The sequence below is a fragment of the Varanus komodoensis genome, unplaced genomic scaffold (genome assembly GCF_004798865.1).
Source record: "Varanus komodoensis strain SLA01 unplaced genomic scaffold, ASM479886v1 scaffold10, whole genome shotgun sequence".
Classification (NCBI taxonomy): domain Eukaryota; kingdom Metazoa; phylum Chordata; class Lepidosauria; order Squamata; family Varanidae; genus Varanus; species Varanus komodoensis.
In genome coordinates, this window is record NW_025335269.1 from 24,648,936 (window position 1) to 24,666,529 (window position 17,594).

Consider the following 17,594-nt stretch of genomic DNA (forward strand, 5'->3'; position numbering starts at 1 on the left):
TGCTTCTTTCATATCGACAATTGTGCCACGGGAGGATAACCTCTATTTAGAAACACAGAAAAAGATAGAGCATATAAAGGAAGAAAATAAGGCTAGCTCAATTATTTTCCCCACACCACCTCCAATAGGCACACCCTTTTCTGAAGGAAAAGAAAATTGTGGGGGGAAAAACAGTGATGCACACAGAAAGTAAACAGCAATGGCAAAGCACATGAAAGAAAGGAAGAAGCTAGAGGTCTTTACATAACATTGAAACTTTTTTCCTCTTGTGCTGCGGTCCTTTTAGTCAGATGCATAATCCGACTTGTAGTCAGCACATATGCCATCACTTGAAACTATATGTCCTTTTCGAGTGCAATCCTACGGCAGCCCAGCATTGTCTGGGAGATCACAGGATCCTTCTGAACCCCTGCTCCACACCCTCACAGACAGAGCAGAAAGAACTGTGCTGGCTCCCACAACCCCCTGCCAGGTCGCAACTGACCCTCAAAGAGGAAAAAAGAGTTGTGCCCTCTAGTGGGGAGGGGAGTTCATAGAATCATAGAATAGTAGAGTTGGAAAGGGCCATGAAGGCCATCGAGTCCATGTTATGCTGATTCCGATTGGTACCCTCAGCCTCCTTCCCTTCCCCTTCTGGCACTCAACCTAGTTGGTCAGAAGCAACGATGCAGAGAAAAATGCAGAATATGGCAGTAGAGATTGCTACCGCAGTGCCTCAGTCCTGCCTTTAGCTGTTTGTAAGCCTTTGAGTTCAGAAGCTAGTGCTCATCTGCCACAGGGGTGCTGAGAGTGTGTCCTCAGAATCACAAACAACCAGATTCGCTTGTCTATGCCAGTTGAATAGATGACATCCTATTCTCTTTTTCTTTTCTTTTTTTTCTTTTTGAGTTTGAATGTTGTATATTTAGCAGCCATTTGTTTGGGTAACCCAACCCCATCCCCACCAAACACGAGATACTACATTAAAAATAAGAAAAAGTTTTTAGTTTTCTTAAAAAAATACTCAGTTCTTTTAAAAGTCACTTAAAGTAACCACGGACTTTGCACAATCCTCCAACAGTGCTCTTGCACAAACCTTATTTCATATCACTGGGGCTTGTGTGGAAGTCATATTTAGTGGATTGTATCCTTTATATTACAACTGGGGCAATTGAATCTGGTAGATCCAAAGGGAACTTGGTTTATTATTCTCTCATATTATATTTTTTAAACTTTTCAATATGGTTACCCTGTTTTGAATACACCACAGTCATTGCAGTGAATCCTTCATCACTTTTTCTGATGGAGGAAGGTTTAAATCATTTGGTTTATTTGTTTTTAAGTGCTTCCTTTGCTAGAACTTTCTGCCTGCTATAGAGAAAAGAAATATTGGAGTCCATTGCCTTATTCATCAATAGCAGCTCTAGTTTTGAAGCTGATGCTGAAGCCTCTAGGAACCTGTCCAAGTCCCATGGGCACAATCATGTTCATGCTTAACTCCCCTTCGTTTAAGTAGTGCATCCACGTGTGCCACTTGTAAATTTGGGAGAACAAGGAATTTGGAAATGAATGGCATGCATGCTTTCAAAACATTCCCCATACACTGCTGGGCATCTGGCAAAATTTGGAGATACTGCTCCCAATTATCACTGCATGACATTCTTCCTTCTGTTTTGGGGAAAGGATATTTTCTTAGATTCTCCATATATAAATTTCATATATTCTTTTATCTTTTAAAAATAAGTTTGCACTGATTCAATTTACTTGCTATTGTCTTTTGCCTAATCAAACTAATTAGTGATTGTCAGCAAACATATTAAGACAACAGAAAGCCAGTTAGTATAAAGTGATTATTAACTTCATGCTTGCATGAAATAACTAGCGTGAGCCACTTTTAACTTTCTTCTTGCATGGGAGAGTTAAATGAGAACATCGATCACCTACTTTCAGTGACATCTTCTAAGTGACCTGAACACAGCACCAAAATGCAGAATGATGATGGCTGGTTCTGAACACTGGAAGATGACTCAGGGGGAAGGGAGGAAATGAACCTGTGAGAAGTTATGACAAAAGGAAGACTGTAATTTCCATACAAAAGAAATTAGACAATACAGCAGAAAAGCTCAGCAAAGTTAACACACACCTGGGCAGAACAGCTGGCGACCCATCTCTTTCTCATGCTGTGTACCAACTACTCAGAACTTTCCATTAGAAGCCTAAGTACATAGGATGTAAAATACCAGTGGAAGATAGTTTAAACAATCACAAAGATAAGAACTGGTCCGGCCATGTAGGTCAAATAAAGACATCTTTTTAAAAAGGAAAGAAATAAGAAAAAAACCCTCTATCTTCTGGACTGCGGTAGGGTGTCATTTCATCTTTGGTATAAAAGAGGCCATCCATAGGCTGCATTTGTTCACAACTAGGAAAGACTACAGAAATTGTCAACAATTTCTTCTAGCTATTGCTTTTTTTTGCACTTTTTTGACCATAAGCTCCTATCTACTTACGTTCTTCCCCAATGCTTTTAAGCTAGGTGTTTGCAATGTGACAAGCAAAGCAGACTAAAAACTTTTTAAAGCTCATAAAAAAGACTGCAGATAAAAAGCACTAATGCTTTTGCCAGCGATCACATATTGTAAATTAAAAAAAAAATCTCCATTCTGCAAGAAAAAATTCCTGCATTCCTTAAAATGCAAGTTGATTCCCCCCCCAGTTCAATAATTTTATTGTAAAACACTTTAGCCTTCTAGATTCTTCTCTGTCAACACTAAGAAAGTTAATAAAAGTCTCCACATTTTTTCAATTCTTGAAGTTGCCACAGTTTATCAACAGGTTTTCTTCAAAAGAAGAAAAATCATTTTCTGCTAAACCGAACAGTTTATATTTTTTTAATTCACCCTAAAAATTCAGTCTGTTGAACTTAAGCACCAGTTGATACTGGTGTAAACTTGATTTCATTCTCCTTTCTTCTACCCAGACGTTGACAGCTTGCCTTGAGAGCCTTTGACGTCCTTAAAATTAAGGCAATTAAGATTCAAGATAAATCTTACCTAAACATTTCTAAAAAAACAAAAAACAAACCTAAAATGAAAGACACACTTGATTTTGACAAGAAGGGGGAAAAGAGTAGCTGGATTCTGGAGAGGAAGACCATTAGTTAGTTTTCATTTCAGCTTGCTCCCTCTTGACATCGGTTCTCTGTTGTTGTTGTTTTGGAAAACAAAAACAAATCTATCTACACTTCCAAGTAAATTCTGAATTTCAAATGTTCATTCAGATGAAATATCAACCCAGTGTTTTGCCACGGGTTTTTTCTTTAATAAAAAAATAGCAAAAATAAAACTATCAGACTACATGACTGAACAATTTGCACAGCACATAGAAACACTGTTTGTTTTTGTTGGGTAAGGTAGAAAATGAAAAAAAAAATCTGTTGACGCCTGTGCAAACTGGAAGCCAACTTCTTGTTCAATGAAGTTTCTCCATTCAAGGCAAACTTTTCAGACCGACATTTTTCAGTCCTGTTTATTGTCTGTAAAAACAATTGAATTAAAGTAACCATTAAATCAAAGCAAGTCCGTGTCAATTTTTTCTTTAAAAATGTATCTATGTTATTTGCTTATAATTCATATCTCATCCCTTTTCCTGCAAAGGAACCCAAGATAGCTCACGCTGTCCCACTTTCCATTTTATCCTCACAATACAAACATACACAGTATCCTTACAAATGCTTGTGAAGCATGTTAGGCTGAGAGTCACTGACTTTCCAAAGTCACTTAGTGAGGTTCATGACTGAGTAGGGTCTATAACCAAGATCTCCCAAGTCTCAGTCCAACCTTCTAATCCCTATTCCATACCTTTCAACTTTGGAGAATGTTCTATCATATCTTTAATTACGTGCAACTTTCTCTGAATTGGTTTCAGCATAACACCCTATGAAAGGACATAGGAAAGAACCTGAAAAGTCCTCAGGGAGCATAGGAAATGGCCTTATACCATTTAAGACTTCTGGTCCACCAATCTCTACAGATAACAAATGGGAGCTGATAGAAGTGGCTAGCAGTGTAGACAATACTGTAGACCGGGGTGAGTTTGTGAACCACACCAGAAATGTGGAGCAGGAACCTACTGCATCCTTTGCATAAGACTCGACTTTGGTTTTTTATCTGTCTTGTAAGACTTTAAAAAGTGAGCACAGGAGCTGAGCATCTTAGGTCATCTTTGGGTTTAAATCTGAGATGTGTTTCCAGTTTTAATTCATTAGTTGGTCTTAGAATTTTGCTGGATCTAATCTTCAGTTTCTTCAGCACAATTCAGTGGACGTTTACTCAGATGAATGCCTTAATAAATTCAATGAAGTTATCCCCTGTAGTCATTTTACACAGGACAGCAGCAACAGTTTGGAAAATAACATGGAAATAGGAGCCACCTGCCTCTTAGTATTGTTGGATTGGCAAAGACAGACTGTAAAGCACTGTCAGTCTTACACATTCATTCATCTATCTATTCATCTGTCCATACACATGCCATGCCAATTCAACATACCTTTGAATTATCCCCTCAAGAGAAGCAGGTACCAGGCTGACATGTCAACAGACACCATCAACTTACTTCGATTGTTGATAGGAATATGCAGATGCATGTTCACTGGATGTTTCCACTGCCATCTGTTGTTGTTGACCACTGGCTTCCTGTGATGAAGGTGCTACTGTCTGTGGAGAGGTATCAGCAACAACACCCTGAAGAAACAAACAGGAACACAAGGGACCTTGCTGTTTTTAATAATATCAGCAGCTTACAGGAGGAGAAACTCAGCACAATCTTGCCAGCCTCATTATTTCTGTGCAGCTGCACCATTGCTTTTTATTGTTAAGTGTCAGGTGTATCAGAAGCCACATGCTGATATGACATGAATGCTACACATTTGAAAGAGATGCATGCCATGATTACAGCTTTGCATAGAAGGTCTGCTGAAGGCTTTTTCCTTATAACGCAGTGTTGAAATCCACATACTGCAGACTGTTTTAGTTTATTACACATGCATGGCTGGCCTGACTTGGATCTCATATGGGATTTCATATTGACTGATAGAGTTGTTCCTTCTTCATTGCTGTGAGATCAGAATCAAGCCACACCAAGCAGGTATGTTCGGAGTGTGACATATGAAGTGCAGTATCTGTATCATGCTTTGAACAATGATGTATGGCTATTTGGATAATATTTCCTGTACAGGCAATACAAAGATAAGACCTTTCAGCAATGCACAGTTTGCTGCAGTTTTAAGAATTGTGCATGTAATTATGCACATAATATTGTATGTAATCCTTAAGAATCTCATAAAAAAGAAGTTTGTAAGGATTTCTTCTCTCTCTCTCTCTCTCTCTCTCTCTCTCTCTCTCTCTCTCTCTCTCTGCTATTTTTAGAACCAATTTTAGTATTTTATGTAATAGTTTTCAAAGGGATTAAATTTTAAATTTTTGTTACTCTGCTTGTTACTCTGTGTCCTGGTAATGATTAGGGGATACTGATAGATACTGTAACTTTGCACTCATACTTCAGTGTGCAGAACTAGAAGCAGCAGCCTCTAAAACTCAAATGTGTAGCTGTTAGTATACGCATCTAAGTAGAGGTAGATAATTCTTATTTTTTCCACTGATGAGATAGCAAATTACTTTTAAGAAGCACTAAGAATCAGCAAGTTTTTAAAAATTAGAGTATAGTGTTCTTTAATAAAGAGTGTTTAAAATGGGTGTTTTGGTTAACATCAACAGCAAAACATGATAGAGAATTTTTTTTAAAAAATCACTGTACTGCAAGGGATTCAAAAGATGGATCAAACAGTAGTGATAGGTCCAAATGCATGGTGGTGACTATTGAGGAGAACCAATATTTGCAAGCAACTGTGTAAAAAGTGCCAATATTTATAGTGGAAGTGTGCCAGCACTGCTTCTTTTAAAAAGCATCCTCAACTATCCAAGAAGTGGTGAATCTACTCTAAAGGAAACATAACTCAAGACACAATAATTGAATCCATGCTGTGTCCAACACATAAAATTAGGTGAAACGTGTGCTAGGATGAATCTGTGAGGAACCAAAATATATAAAAAAAATCTACAGATGAATTTAAGAATGAACACCACCTTTCTTTTCCCCTCAAGGGTCCCTCTTACGCCTGTTTTCTTGTTTGTCCAGGCCTTACGGAGATGAACAGCAGGAGAGGTCAGGCTGTGGCTTTCTGGGTAGCTTGTTGTCTACAGTGCCGAGGACATACTTACTCTTTAGGCTGTCATCAGCGGGACTCAGCCTCGTGGAAGGAGGGAGCAAATCCTTCATCGAGGATGAATAAGCACTCAGTCAGTGCAGCATCCTCCAGGTCTGCATATACAAGAGGAAGGTTTCCTTTGCTCAGTTCATGGTTTCTGCTGGCTCTGGGCTTTCAGCAATCACTTATGGCACAAGTGCTATGTTATGGATAGCATCAACCCCTTCTTCATAGTCTTCTCTTCTCGAACCTCTTTGTGTGTGCAGCCTGATGATTGGCTTTGGTTCCTTTGCTTTCCCATACCCTGACTCCCCCAGCTTTAAGAAAAACAAACTACTCAATGGAATATCCTAGTTTGTCTTCGATGAAAACCAACATTAAAAAATTTGCATGTATCACTAAAGGGAGATAAAAAATAAGCAGGTGATTCTGTCTTTGTTTGCCCAAAGAGTTCAAAGCAAGATATACTTCAGATGCACAAGTACAGGTAAGGTACACTTACTTCAAGAGGGACAGCTGTTGGAGGCACAGGAGTGTACTGGGGAATGTAGGTCCCTTGCATAGGTGCAGCAGCCGTCATATACTAGAATAAGACAAAGCCAACTGAATTTAGGGATGTAGGAAGAAAAAAGGAAGAAAACTTGCTAGACCTATTTATTGTCCTAATTAATTTAACCAATTTCATATAACCTGCCAATCTACTAAACAATATCAATACATCTGTTGAAGTAAACATTAAGTGGTGACTTAATATGAATATTGCTTAGTAATTTTAACTTAACAGAAAGTGCTGCTGCATTTGTATGATTAAAAAAACCCCTAACCCATAGTGGCCATTTTGTATAATTAAGCTGCCATGTAATACAACAGTATTCTAACTTTGTTCTATGACAAAAACAGTCATGTGGCAACCCTCTGTGTAATGGACGCAATGCATCTAAGGTCTTTTGAGTTCAATTGCTTTCACCTGGAAAATTAAGTACCTGCTGCTCTCTTCAATTGAAAATCATTAGCACTTCAAAGTGTTTTACATTGTTTGGATCAAAGGCATTGGTAATAGCATAGACTGCTATTGTATGAATGGTGCAGGTTGTAAAAACCTTATGAAACTTAGGGTCAAATTATGCACGAGGCTAAATATCATTTGTTGTTGCACCTTTAGGAATGGTTCATTGCTGAACTGGGGCACTAGGACCATAGTGCACGGGGGCAGGTCCACCTTTCACAGCTTTGAACTCCCAGTCCCACAGAGAATTGACCTCTCCACTCCATGGAGGCTCTTCAGCTTAAGAAAGGAATTCCAACTGAAAGAAACCTCCTCAGCCTAAGAATAGCTGAGTAGGGGAGTTTTGTTAAAATGTGGAAGGGGGCAGAAGGCTTAACCCCTTTGTTATGCACTAAAAATACCACCAACCCATCTGCAATTTTTATAAATTGATTCTTTAAAAGACGGTAATCGTTCCATGGCATGTCTAGTTGGCCTTCAGACAGTTATGCATGTATGGCTGTGTGCTAAGCACAGAATGAAATGCTTGCCTGAAGTGTCCTTTTTAACCCACATCTGTGGACAATCAGAATGCAAGAAACTAGCACACGCAGAAGTAACATAATGTAAGCCAGTGTGCTTCTACAAGTGGTTTGAAGATGCAGCTAGGTTTCTGAGTCCCAATCAGACTCGCTTTGGAGCAAATCTCACTAATTTCAACTGAACTAATATTCATGTATATGCATTGGATCGTGGTCTTCATCCATTCTACCTGATAGTTATTTAAAATGAGAACAATTAAATCTCTAGAAACCTGAAGGGAAAAATAGCAGGAAAAGCAAAATAAAGAAACAGAACAGATGTTTCAGAGCTTCCCCTTGTATAGCTAGGACTGCTAACTTGATTTTCTTCTACGCATGAATCGTTTTTAATTTCCAGGAAGTCTTCTCAGCTATCAACATTAGAAATCCTTCTGAAAAGCTCTTGCCCTCAAGTGCTATAGAAATATCCTTAATTACAAGTGTTTTTTTGACACTCTCACAGCATTATTCCTTCCTTCCATTGCTTATAAGAAGAATTTGCTGAAGGCAATAAATAGCACAAATCCTTCAATGTCCTATCAGTATTAAGTCATCACATCTAGACATTGCTTTGTTTTGCCACTATCCAGTTTGAGCTGTATTCCCTGACAAAAATACCTCCAACACCTCTAAACTTCAAAGGTGAGGAGAAGAGCCAACCGTTCCAAGAAAGTGTTTGATGAATTTTGAAACTACTAAAATAGATTTACCAGCTGAAAAAGGAAGCTCTGAAAGCATTTCATTTTATCGTTATTTTAAAATATGCCTTAAAATACTTCTTCTAAATGAACCCTGAATCACTTTGCTTTTAGACATCTACTGCACCACAATACTGTGACAGAGAAAGCAGACAAAGAAACATAAATATTTAGATACTCTGAAAATGACATTCATTCAGGCAATAAAATCTTGACTTGGACAAAAGTTTCTGCAAAGCAGAAATATTAGGAGGTGTGGAGGTATATTTACTAGGAGGTGGTCATCCTGCAGACAGCCCAGAAGAAGCTTTATAGTTGTTCAGCACTGTGGCAATGCATTGTTCCCACTTTTATTCAGGATGGGTGGCCAGTGAAAAAAGCACACAGAAGAAAATGCAGTTCTAGCCTGGCCTGAATGACCCTATTCACTGCAACAGAGAAATCCACAGAGCTGTGGAAGGCTATTTTTACACCTGTTTGCAGCAACTGTTCTCCATCTCAGGCACCATGTTCCCCTGGCCATTCTGGAGGTGCTTCTTTACTATGTAATCCTTGCCAATCAGGGAGCATGCAGGGATTCTCCTTCTCTGGGACATGTGGGAAATGCTCACTGATCACCTTGCTGGACACCTTGCTAAGTTGGCTCACTCTTTTGATATGCCTTACTTAAGGATTCTCACATCATACACCTGTTGGAAACAAAGCTCATGAAACAGCATGACTCTGAGTCTTGTTTGCCCAAGTGGCAGAAGCCTCTTTCCTACATTCTCGAGGGCTCTAGCTGGCTGGCATTTTCTTGCAAAGCCCTTGGTGCTGATATGGTTGCACCATGAGGAAGGTACTTGGCTCTTTTGTCAGAGATGATGAGTTCTCCCTTAAATGAAATGTTCATGTAGTGAGTAAAACGTGCAGGCTTGATGTGGGAATCCCAACAGTAGAGACTTTTTGGCTTTAGGCCAAAAGAGATCAGTGGTAGAGTTGGCTGAAAACAACTAGTCCACACTGGAGTCTGCAAAGACCAACTGTTCTGTTAGCTGTTACAACACAGAAGCTGCTGACTCATAGAATTGCTGAATTTCTTAGATAAGGCATGGGATCTCCCACCGACTCTGTATACAGGTGCTTCTTATGGTACAAAGTGAAATCTATGAATCTGCTAACTTTTCTTGGAGTCAAAAAGCAACTGCAGAGTGTTCAGTGGGATATTTCCAGAAACTCAGGAGCTAGCTGGTGAGACAACAGAAAACCATGGTTTTCTTATTGAAGAGAGGAAAATAGTCCTCTGTTTACCTTCAGCCCGCACACCTCTGGCAAACAAAAACAGATCATTCAATACAGCAATTCAGGACCTCCTTCAAAAGTTGAATCTGCTCCTCCTGGCAGAGCATCTGTATTGCAGCAAATCAGCTTTTTTCCTCTGACAGTTGAAACTGTATAGAACTCCCTTAGGAAGGACAGGTAAGGTCCTTTTATTGTCCTTGTTGCCATTTGCTAAAGAAGCAATTCACTGGTATTCCCTGTTTCACTATGAACAGCTTCTTAAGAATGAACTCCTCTTTCTTATTTTAATAGAAATAATTATTGAGTCCTGGAGCCACTAACTGCAACTGGCCATCTTAACAAGGGGTTCTTTTTTGCATGCTGCCTCTGGGAGGCAGAAGGCTCCTTCCAACAAAACTTCATTCAGCAGAGTACCACAGAAACAAACACCAAAAGCAAAACGCTGACAGCAACAAAGGAAAATATACAACATATTAAAACAGGGACAATACTAAAGGTAGGCAATTTTATGCATTAAAGTCATCTTCAGTTCCTGGTGAAAGAGGCACAAGGAAGGAGGCTTCCTGAAGAATTTCAGTTGGGAGAGAGTCCAAGATTCATGATACCATCTCTGAAAAAGTCCTCTCTCTAGTACTAGGTCCCAGAAGCAACTGAGATGGCAGCAAGAGCAAAGCCTTTGACAGTGATCTTAATTTCCTAGCAGGTCTGTCTGTCTGTCTGTCTATTTATTTATTGAATTTGTTTAAAAGCTGCCCACCAGAATCACATTTTCTGGGCAGTCATTACAATAAGAAGTACCAACAAAATATCATGGAATGAAACCAAAACGATTTAAAATAGCATAATAAAATAGAAGCAGATAAAATCATAATATGCACAATGAATAATAATATAAAATATTAAAAAACCATGCAATTAGTCAAATGATCTATGTAGCACCATGGATGCATTGAAAAAGGTAGGCTTTTGCTAGGTGCCCAGAACTCAGCAAAGTAAGTGCCTGGTGAATCTCAAATGGTAATGAATTTCATAGCTGGGGTTCCACCACAGAAAAGGGTCTCCTCCTCGCAGTTTCCTCCTTAACCTCCTTGAGGGGAGGAACTTGGAGAAGGGCCTCAGCTGATGATCTTAAGGAACAGCAGGGATATATGGAGTAAGCTGTTCCCTAAGTTAATGTGGCCCCAAGCCATCTAGGATTTTGTATGTCATAATCCAAACCTTGAATTCAGCCTGGACTGGAACAGGCCAGGAACAGATCTGTATTACAGCACCTGGCCCACTCGGTCCTCCTAAGATATTTAGGGCTTTGAAGACTTGCACCAGCACTTTAAATTGAACCCAGATGAAAATAGGAAGTAAGTGTAGATAATGAAAGAGTTATAGGCTTTGGTCACCACCCTTTAGATCAAGTAAAGGTTGCAAACTGTCTTCCCCCATGCAGTATGCTTCACAATAACCAAGTTGGAAGTTTGGTGAAGCATGGTTGACTGAAGCCAAGTTGTATTTTCACACAGAAAGTCATATAGTGTTGAATGAAACAGTGAAAATAACACAGAGTGGATGGAGAGCATCCGTGCTCTGATGTGCAGCCAGATATGTGGATGTGCAGATAACCACCGCACTGGCATCGATCAACATCTACTGGTAGGTCAACCATGTGTGACTGCATCAGGGTGAGGAAGCAATTGGTGGCTGCCTAAAGAACAATGATCTGTTCTTTTCTACCCTGAAGTTAATCTGTTTCATATACGTTTGCAAATGATTTTTAAAAATCACCATTAAAAGGATGTGCATGTCTGCTATATGTGACCCTCTCTCAATTCCTCTCAACCTCTCAGAATGTCTCAGCCTAGTTTGAGTATGTTTCTGTTGATATCTGAAAGCACTGGGGAGGTTGCATATACAATTTATCACTAAATACAACTATCAAATGAAAAAACAAAATTGATTTTGCTAGGACCACCTGATAATTTCATGGCCATGATGAAACTCATATTTTTGTGTCACAGTATGAATGAATTTGGATGTTTGGATCTGCAGTATTAATGCCAGCTCTTAAAATCCAAGTCTAGACACTGCATCACTAATATAACTATGTGGAGGTGGCTATATAGCTGGAGAAAACTGGAGTAGCTGATGCAAAACACATTGCAGCTCAGTACATTTTAACTCTGAAGTTTATGTTCCATTCTCTCCCTTGAACAGGGTTTTCCTAGAGTCCAGTAAGCCTTACCAGGAAACATTCAGAAGAAAAATATACTTCTTTGGTAGCAGCAGTGCTACAGTGTGATACCTGCTTATTTCATGTCATTTTCATGACTCTCCTGTCATTGCAATTTCAAAAGCTATTCAGTTATAAAAAGTGCAAATATATGGCCTGCATCCATTAGGACATCTTTTTACTGAATGATAAAGAATACTGCTCCATTGTGTCAAGAAAAAGCACAATCAGAAACTCCCCAAAATAGTTTCAAGCAGAAAGCAGAAACTCTGATATGTAGTAAGTCATTATACTCAACCAGGTCATTTCTAAAACATTTCTAAACATTTCTAAAAATTATAATGAGAATATTCTAATATAAATACAGTATAAATTTAATTTAATGTAGACTTATAATACCATCATTCAGTTTCTAGTTTATACATACAAATTGATCATACAGGGGAAATCAGTAGTCACACCCATTTAATTAGGTACATTTAATTATGTGGACTTTCTCAGACAAATATAAACAATTGATGGCCTAGAAAATCTATACTGATCACATAAATGTAATTATGAACAAACTAGATTGAAGTAAAAGACTCAGAGAAGGAAACTGAATGCAGTGCAAACCTGCAGCTAGAGTGTAGGCGAAGCGACAAATAGAAAAGTGAGGCATCCTAACCAAGATCGACATCCTAATCCAGTGTTGCAAGCTCAGTTTACCCACAACATCCACGTGCAGTGGCATATCATGGAAGCTGCTGAAGGATGCAGAATTCAGTGGAGGGCAGGCAGGACGTTTGTGAGAGTGAGCATAACTAATGTTATTCCATCTATTTGGAAGCCAAATTTAGGTCTACATGCATAATATAATGTAACTGTCTGGAAGAGTATAAATAGAGTTGCTCTGCTTGAATTCCACAGGGTGCCACTAAAGCTGCATCAGCACAATCCACTTTGTGCACCACTGGAGCTATATATCTCTGTAGGATTGGGCAGAATATGTAGAGAAAGTAATTAACAGTACACATGACTTTTCTCCAAGGAAAATGTTCAGCACAGACTTTCTTCCAGAGGCAGGTAAGAGTGCTGTAGTTCTCGCATTATTTTTTTACATGTAGGAACGATGAACATGATTCCACCCATGACATTAAAAGATTGTATAAGGAGAGGACATGTATCTTTGGTTCAATAAATGTGCAATCCTATGCAAGATTAGAGAAAAAAAATCCCATCTCTCCCAGCATGCCTTAGCTAGCAGTGCTGGCTGGGCTCTACTGAGAGTTGTAGCCATTTTTTCTGTCTAAATATGCAAAGGATTGTACCTTAAGCGCTGTGTCGGTTGGTCAAAGCGTTGGAGAATATAACTGGATGGTGTTGGCCAAGTATGTGTTTCTGGAAACATCCTACCTTAGTGCTATACTACAAAAACACTGCCAAGTGAAGCAGACACTCTGTCAGCAACCGATACTTTAAATGCATTAGCTAACATGAATACACATTTATTTGCTTTAGAATATGATCATATTTCATTGCTTATACAGAATATAACTAATTGTTAACAGCCTTGTTTTAGCCAGAGTAACCCACTAAAGGCCTATCTGCTGAATTTCTGTTTTAAAAATCTGGAAATTACAGTAGATTAGGAAAAAGAACTGATGATACAAAAATAGATAAATTTCTTTCAGAAAAAAAATGGAATCAGGAAGGATGGAAAGAAGGACGGACATGCAATAGTCCTTATCATTTCCTGCTCTGCTCCCGCCTATTCAGTCTAGGGCTGTGTTCACTCAGCAGATTCTTTCACTACTGATACCATTACAAAAAAGTACAAAATATTGAAAATGTTATATTTGGTTGGCACAATAATCTTTCTGCTACTCCTCATTTGAACTCTAGCATCTCTGTTCATCCAACCCACAGTGTATCAATTAGACTAGTAACACCCAAGAAATCCTACACCTGGAAGCATCCTTGCAGCCTGATCCTATGCAAGTTTATGCGACTTGCTGGTTCCACTGCTGACTGACTTCTTCTGGCAGCCACAGTTTCTTCCGGGGGCTGATGTGTCTCCCAGGGCTGCCATTTTGATTGCCTTGTAGTGGAAGACCTTGGTGGTCGCATTGCTGACTTCCTTGGGGTGGCAGCTGCAGTTCCTTCCAGTGACATGTTTCCCCAGCCACTGCTGGAGCCCCTTTGTGCTTTGTTGCTGTTTCTGCCTCTTTAGTGCTTAGGCCATTTTTAATAGAAATGAGGTATTTAAGGACTAGCAATCAACTACTTTTCAATAGCAGCCAGCTTCTAACCTGCTCATCCTATTTGGTAAAGCTTCCTGGGGATGCTTTGTGCTTATTTTCAGAAATCATTTTCTGGAGTAAAGTTACAAAGTGCTTTTGAAAGGGGATACAGAAGTTGGTGTACTTGATGTTGTAGAAGGAACAGCTATCTAACATAAATGCAGCACAGGTTTGCATGTGTTATTCCAGTATTCATTTGCAATGGCCACTGAGGATCGGGAGTAACTTTCAGTGTTTTAAAAAGTGTGGAGAGCAGACAATGTTTCAAACAAAAACTATTTCACATAAGGACATGCTTATTTATGGCATATACACAGTGAGTCTTTCTAATGCAGGGTGTTAAAGTAAGAGAAATTAGTCTCTACAGATTTTGATCCACAGGCTGAAGCAGTTTAACACAATTAATGGAGTACACATTGTTAATCAGATGGAGGACATGTTTTGGATAGTGGTGCATTACATTTTTGGTCAAGAACATCTCGCTTCACTGCTGAATGACAACATGGCAGCTGCCACTGTCAGCACAAATAGTGACTGCTCTGGAGATAACGGGGGCTATTCTGAAGGTACAAATTGAAGCAGCTGTCAAAAAGGAAGAACAAAAACAAAGATTGCTGACACAAGGAACCCACTCCCAAAAAAGGACACTATTGCTTCAGAGGACCAGGGAAGAGGATGTTCACTTCCCAGTATCTAAGGCTTTGAAGCCTTATAATCGTTCTATGTACAGTCAATGGAAACACTGGCTTGCAAAGGGAGAAGACCAACTTCTGCCAATAACCCTTGGGGCAATGGGGTCCTTACTGGGTTGTGGGTTTGATTTTCCACCAGCAGTGTGAATGCATCTTAATTTTTCCCTTTGATAAATCTAGGGAGAAATTACCCCATAAAGCCTTGAAGCAGGTGCTCAGGACCAGCCCACTTTGCTTTGGAACATTTTAGGGAAAACCCACTTTACTTCAGAGGGGATCTAACATCTTTCCAAATATAGCCAGCTTTATTTTGGTATTCAGGCTTCATCTGAAGCAGAAGCATATCCATAATAGCTTCCACCAAGGCCTCCAAATCTGTTTGCAGAGAAACACAAGCAGTTTATTAACTTGTGCACACGGCCTTCTGGATTCTTCAGCTGAATCAATCCCTATTTTTAAAAAACGTTGCTCAAAATACTGAGGTGGGGGAGGTGCCTTTGAAATTTTTTACTACAAAACCAACATTTTCTCTGGAAAATAGTTTCAGCTACATTTTGTCCACCCAGCGAATACTAACAATTGCCAATTTATGCAGCTGACTGCATCAGCACCCTGAACTGCCCTCCTCAATCTAAAGACAAACGTCAATGCTAGGAATTTTAATGCAAAGAAGCATTTAATGAAATCAGTGCTGGGAGAAAGAAAGCAATCCATTTCTATGGAAAAAGAATTAATCAAGTCTTGTCTCCACATTGAAATTTCAGTGCACTGATCGTAAATAATTTCAGACAGGACTGAAAGAGACACACAACTACCAAAAGAATGCTGCTGGTAAATGTTTGATAGAGAAGTGGCTGTTCTAGTTAAACTTTCATTCATTTTATCAGTATTTGGAGCAAAGTAAGTGAGGACGCTTCAGGAAAGAAGGAGCAGGAAATAAATAAAAAGTTGTAACAATAAAAATACTATTTTGAGACCCATTATTATATGTCTGAATGTGCTTTATTTCACGGAAGTCTCTAAAGCATCAGCACAGCAACCCTTATTCGTGTATGTTTGGAAATAAGTCCCAGTATTGTGGCATCATCATCGTCAATTTCTATAACACCTAATAGTCAAAGCCCTCTGAGTGGAACTTACCTCCAGGTAAGCATGCAAAGGATTGTGGCCATCAAAAAGCAAACAAAACGTTTGTCAAGCAGCTCCAATGACTTATGCTTGCTCACTATGAAAAAAGAGTGGTCTTTTTTTTCCTTTCTTTTGGCGAGAAATCATTTAAGGTAAACTGACTCCACGTTAGCTGGCATGCTGCCATTTTTTTGTGCACAAGCTCCTATTACATGGGTCTATTTCTAATGGATTGGGTATGGTGCTTTTCCATTTTGCTAATGAGAAAAGCTAAAGGCCATTACTTTTTCTGATTAAGATCCCTGTGGGAAGAAATGTGATGTGTACATTACGAGGGCATACGTAAAAGAAATACATGGCACATCCAATCAATCAGATGATAGGTTGACAAAAGGGAAATACCAAACTCTCATCCGATGAATAATAGTGATGAAAAATGATGGGGGAGAATGGAAACAGAAAATGTCTTTGAAAGGTGAACTGTGGGCATCAGTTATCATTATATTGGTATGATGATCAATGGCCAAAGCTACCATCTGGGAAAAATGTAATTACCAAAATGGGAAGATTCCAATGAGAAGTAATGATTGTCATATATCTAAGAATAGTGACATCTTTCATTTGGTATATGTATTATGGCTACTTCATAGGAAACCCAAATCCCTCCCCACCCCAATGGAACAACATGGTCAGAGAGCAGCATTTGTGTGTAGAATGGAGGAAGAGAGAGAGAGAAAGAAAAAAATATTATGCCCCCGCATGCCTATGGGATGCTTAGGTGAAGTCAGCAAGTTTAAAGGCCATCTCCATCCCTGGCCCCTTCTGGCTCCTTCGCACCCTCCCTATAACCAGTGTAGGAGTGTCCTTGGAAAGGATGAGTAGGGATTTTACCAGACATGGACTTGTGTATTCTGCATCGGGTGCCCTTGGTTGAGTACAGGGGCTGCTTAGTTAGGTTGAATGTTTTTTACAAGGATGGGCAGGAACGGTCAAGAAGAGGTTCAGCAAATGCACGAGTCCCGTGCTTGGGGGAGATGTAGTAAGTGACCTGGGATACAGCTTCACCTGGGGGCCAAACTGTCTCACCTACTTGAATTGTATGATACCAGGTGGGGGTGATACCAAGTGTTAGCCAGGATCCCCCTAACACTTGTGTTTAGTCAGGGAAAAGAGAAAGGGAAGACAGCTTGCCTCCTCGCCTGGGCAGAGGCTAACCCAAAAACAGGCAAGTTGCCTGAAAAGACTGTATTGTAGTTCACACTACAAACTTACAGCAGATGGGATGAGGTGAACTAGCCATGTTAAGCAGGGCCATAATCCTACTCAAGCTTCGGTGCCCATATCTTTATTTTCTGCCTTCTATTCAGCATATATATATAATTGAACGGACATCTGTGATACTGTTCTTTTGAAGGCTATGAAAAAATGTTTTCTAGCGATTCAACTAGAAAAGTGCTGTAAATTTTAAATGCTTGACTAAAT

General features: G+C 39.4%; 1 protein-coding gene across 7 annotated transcripts in view; it reads right to left on the bottom strand.

Moving 5' to 3' along the window:
• Positions 1-6: 6 nt before the first annotated feature.
• RBMS3 (RNA binding motif single stranded interacting protein 3) overlaps positions 7-17,594 on the bottom strand; it is a 515,412-nt gene continuing 497,824 nt past the window's right edge. For 2 of the 7 annotated variants that reach the window (XM_044417609.1, XM_044417624.1), the window contains exons 13-15: positions 6,747-6,827; positions 4,594-4,721; positions 7-3,514 (exon numbers count right to left, since the gene is read on the bottom strand). In XM_044417609.1, coding sequence (XP_044273544.1) covers positions 3,508-3,514; positions 4,594-4,721; positions 6,747-6,827 — 216 coding nt within the window. In that variant the 3' untranslated portion in view covers positions 7-3,507. Of the gene's footprint in view, positions 3,515-4,589; positions 4,722-5,499; positions 6,828-17,594 lie in introns of those variants that run through there. The other 5 variants (XR_006413486.1, XR_006413484.1, XM_044417615.1 and 2 more) reach the window with 5 other exon arrangements.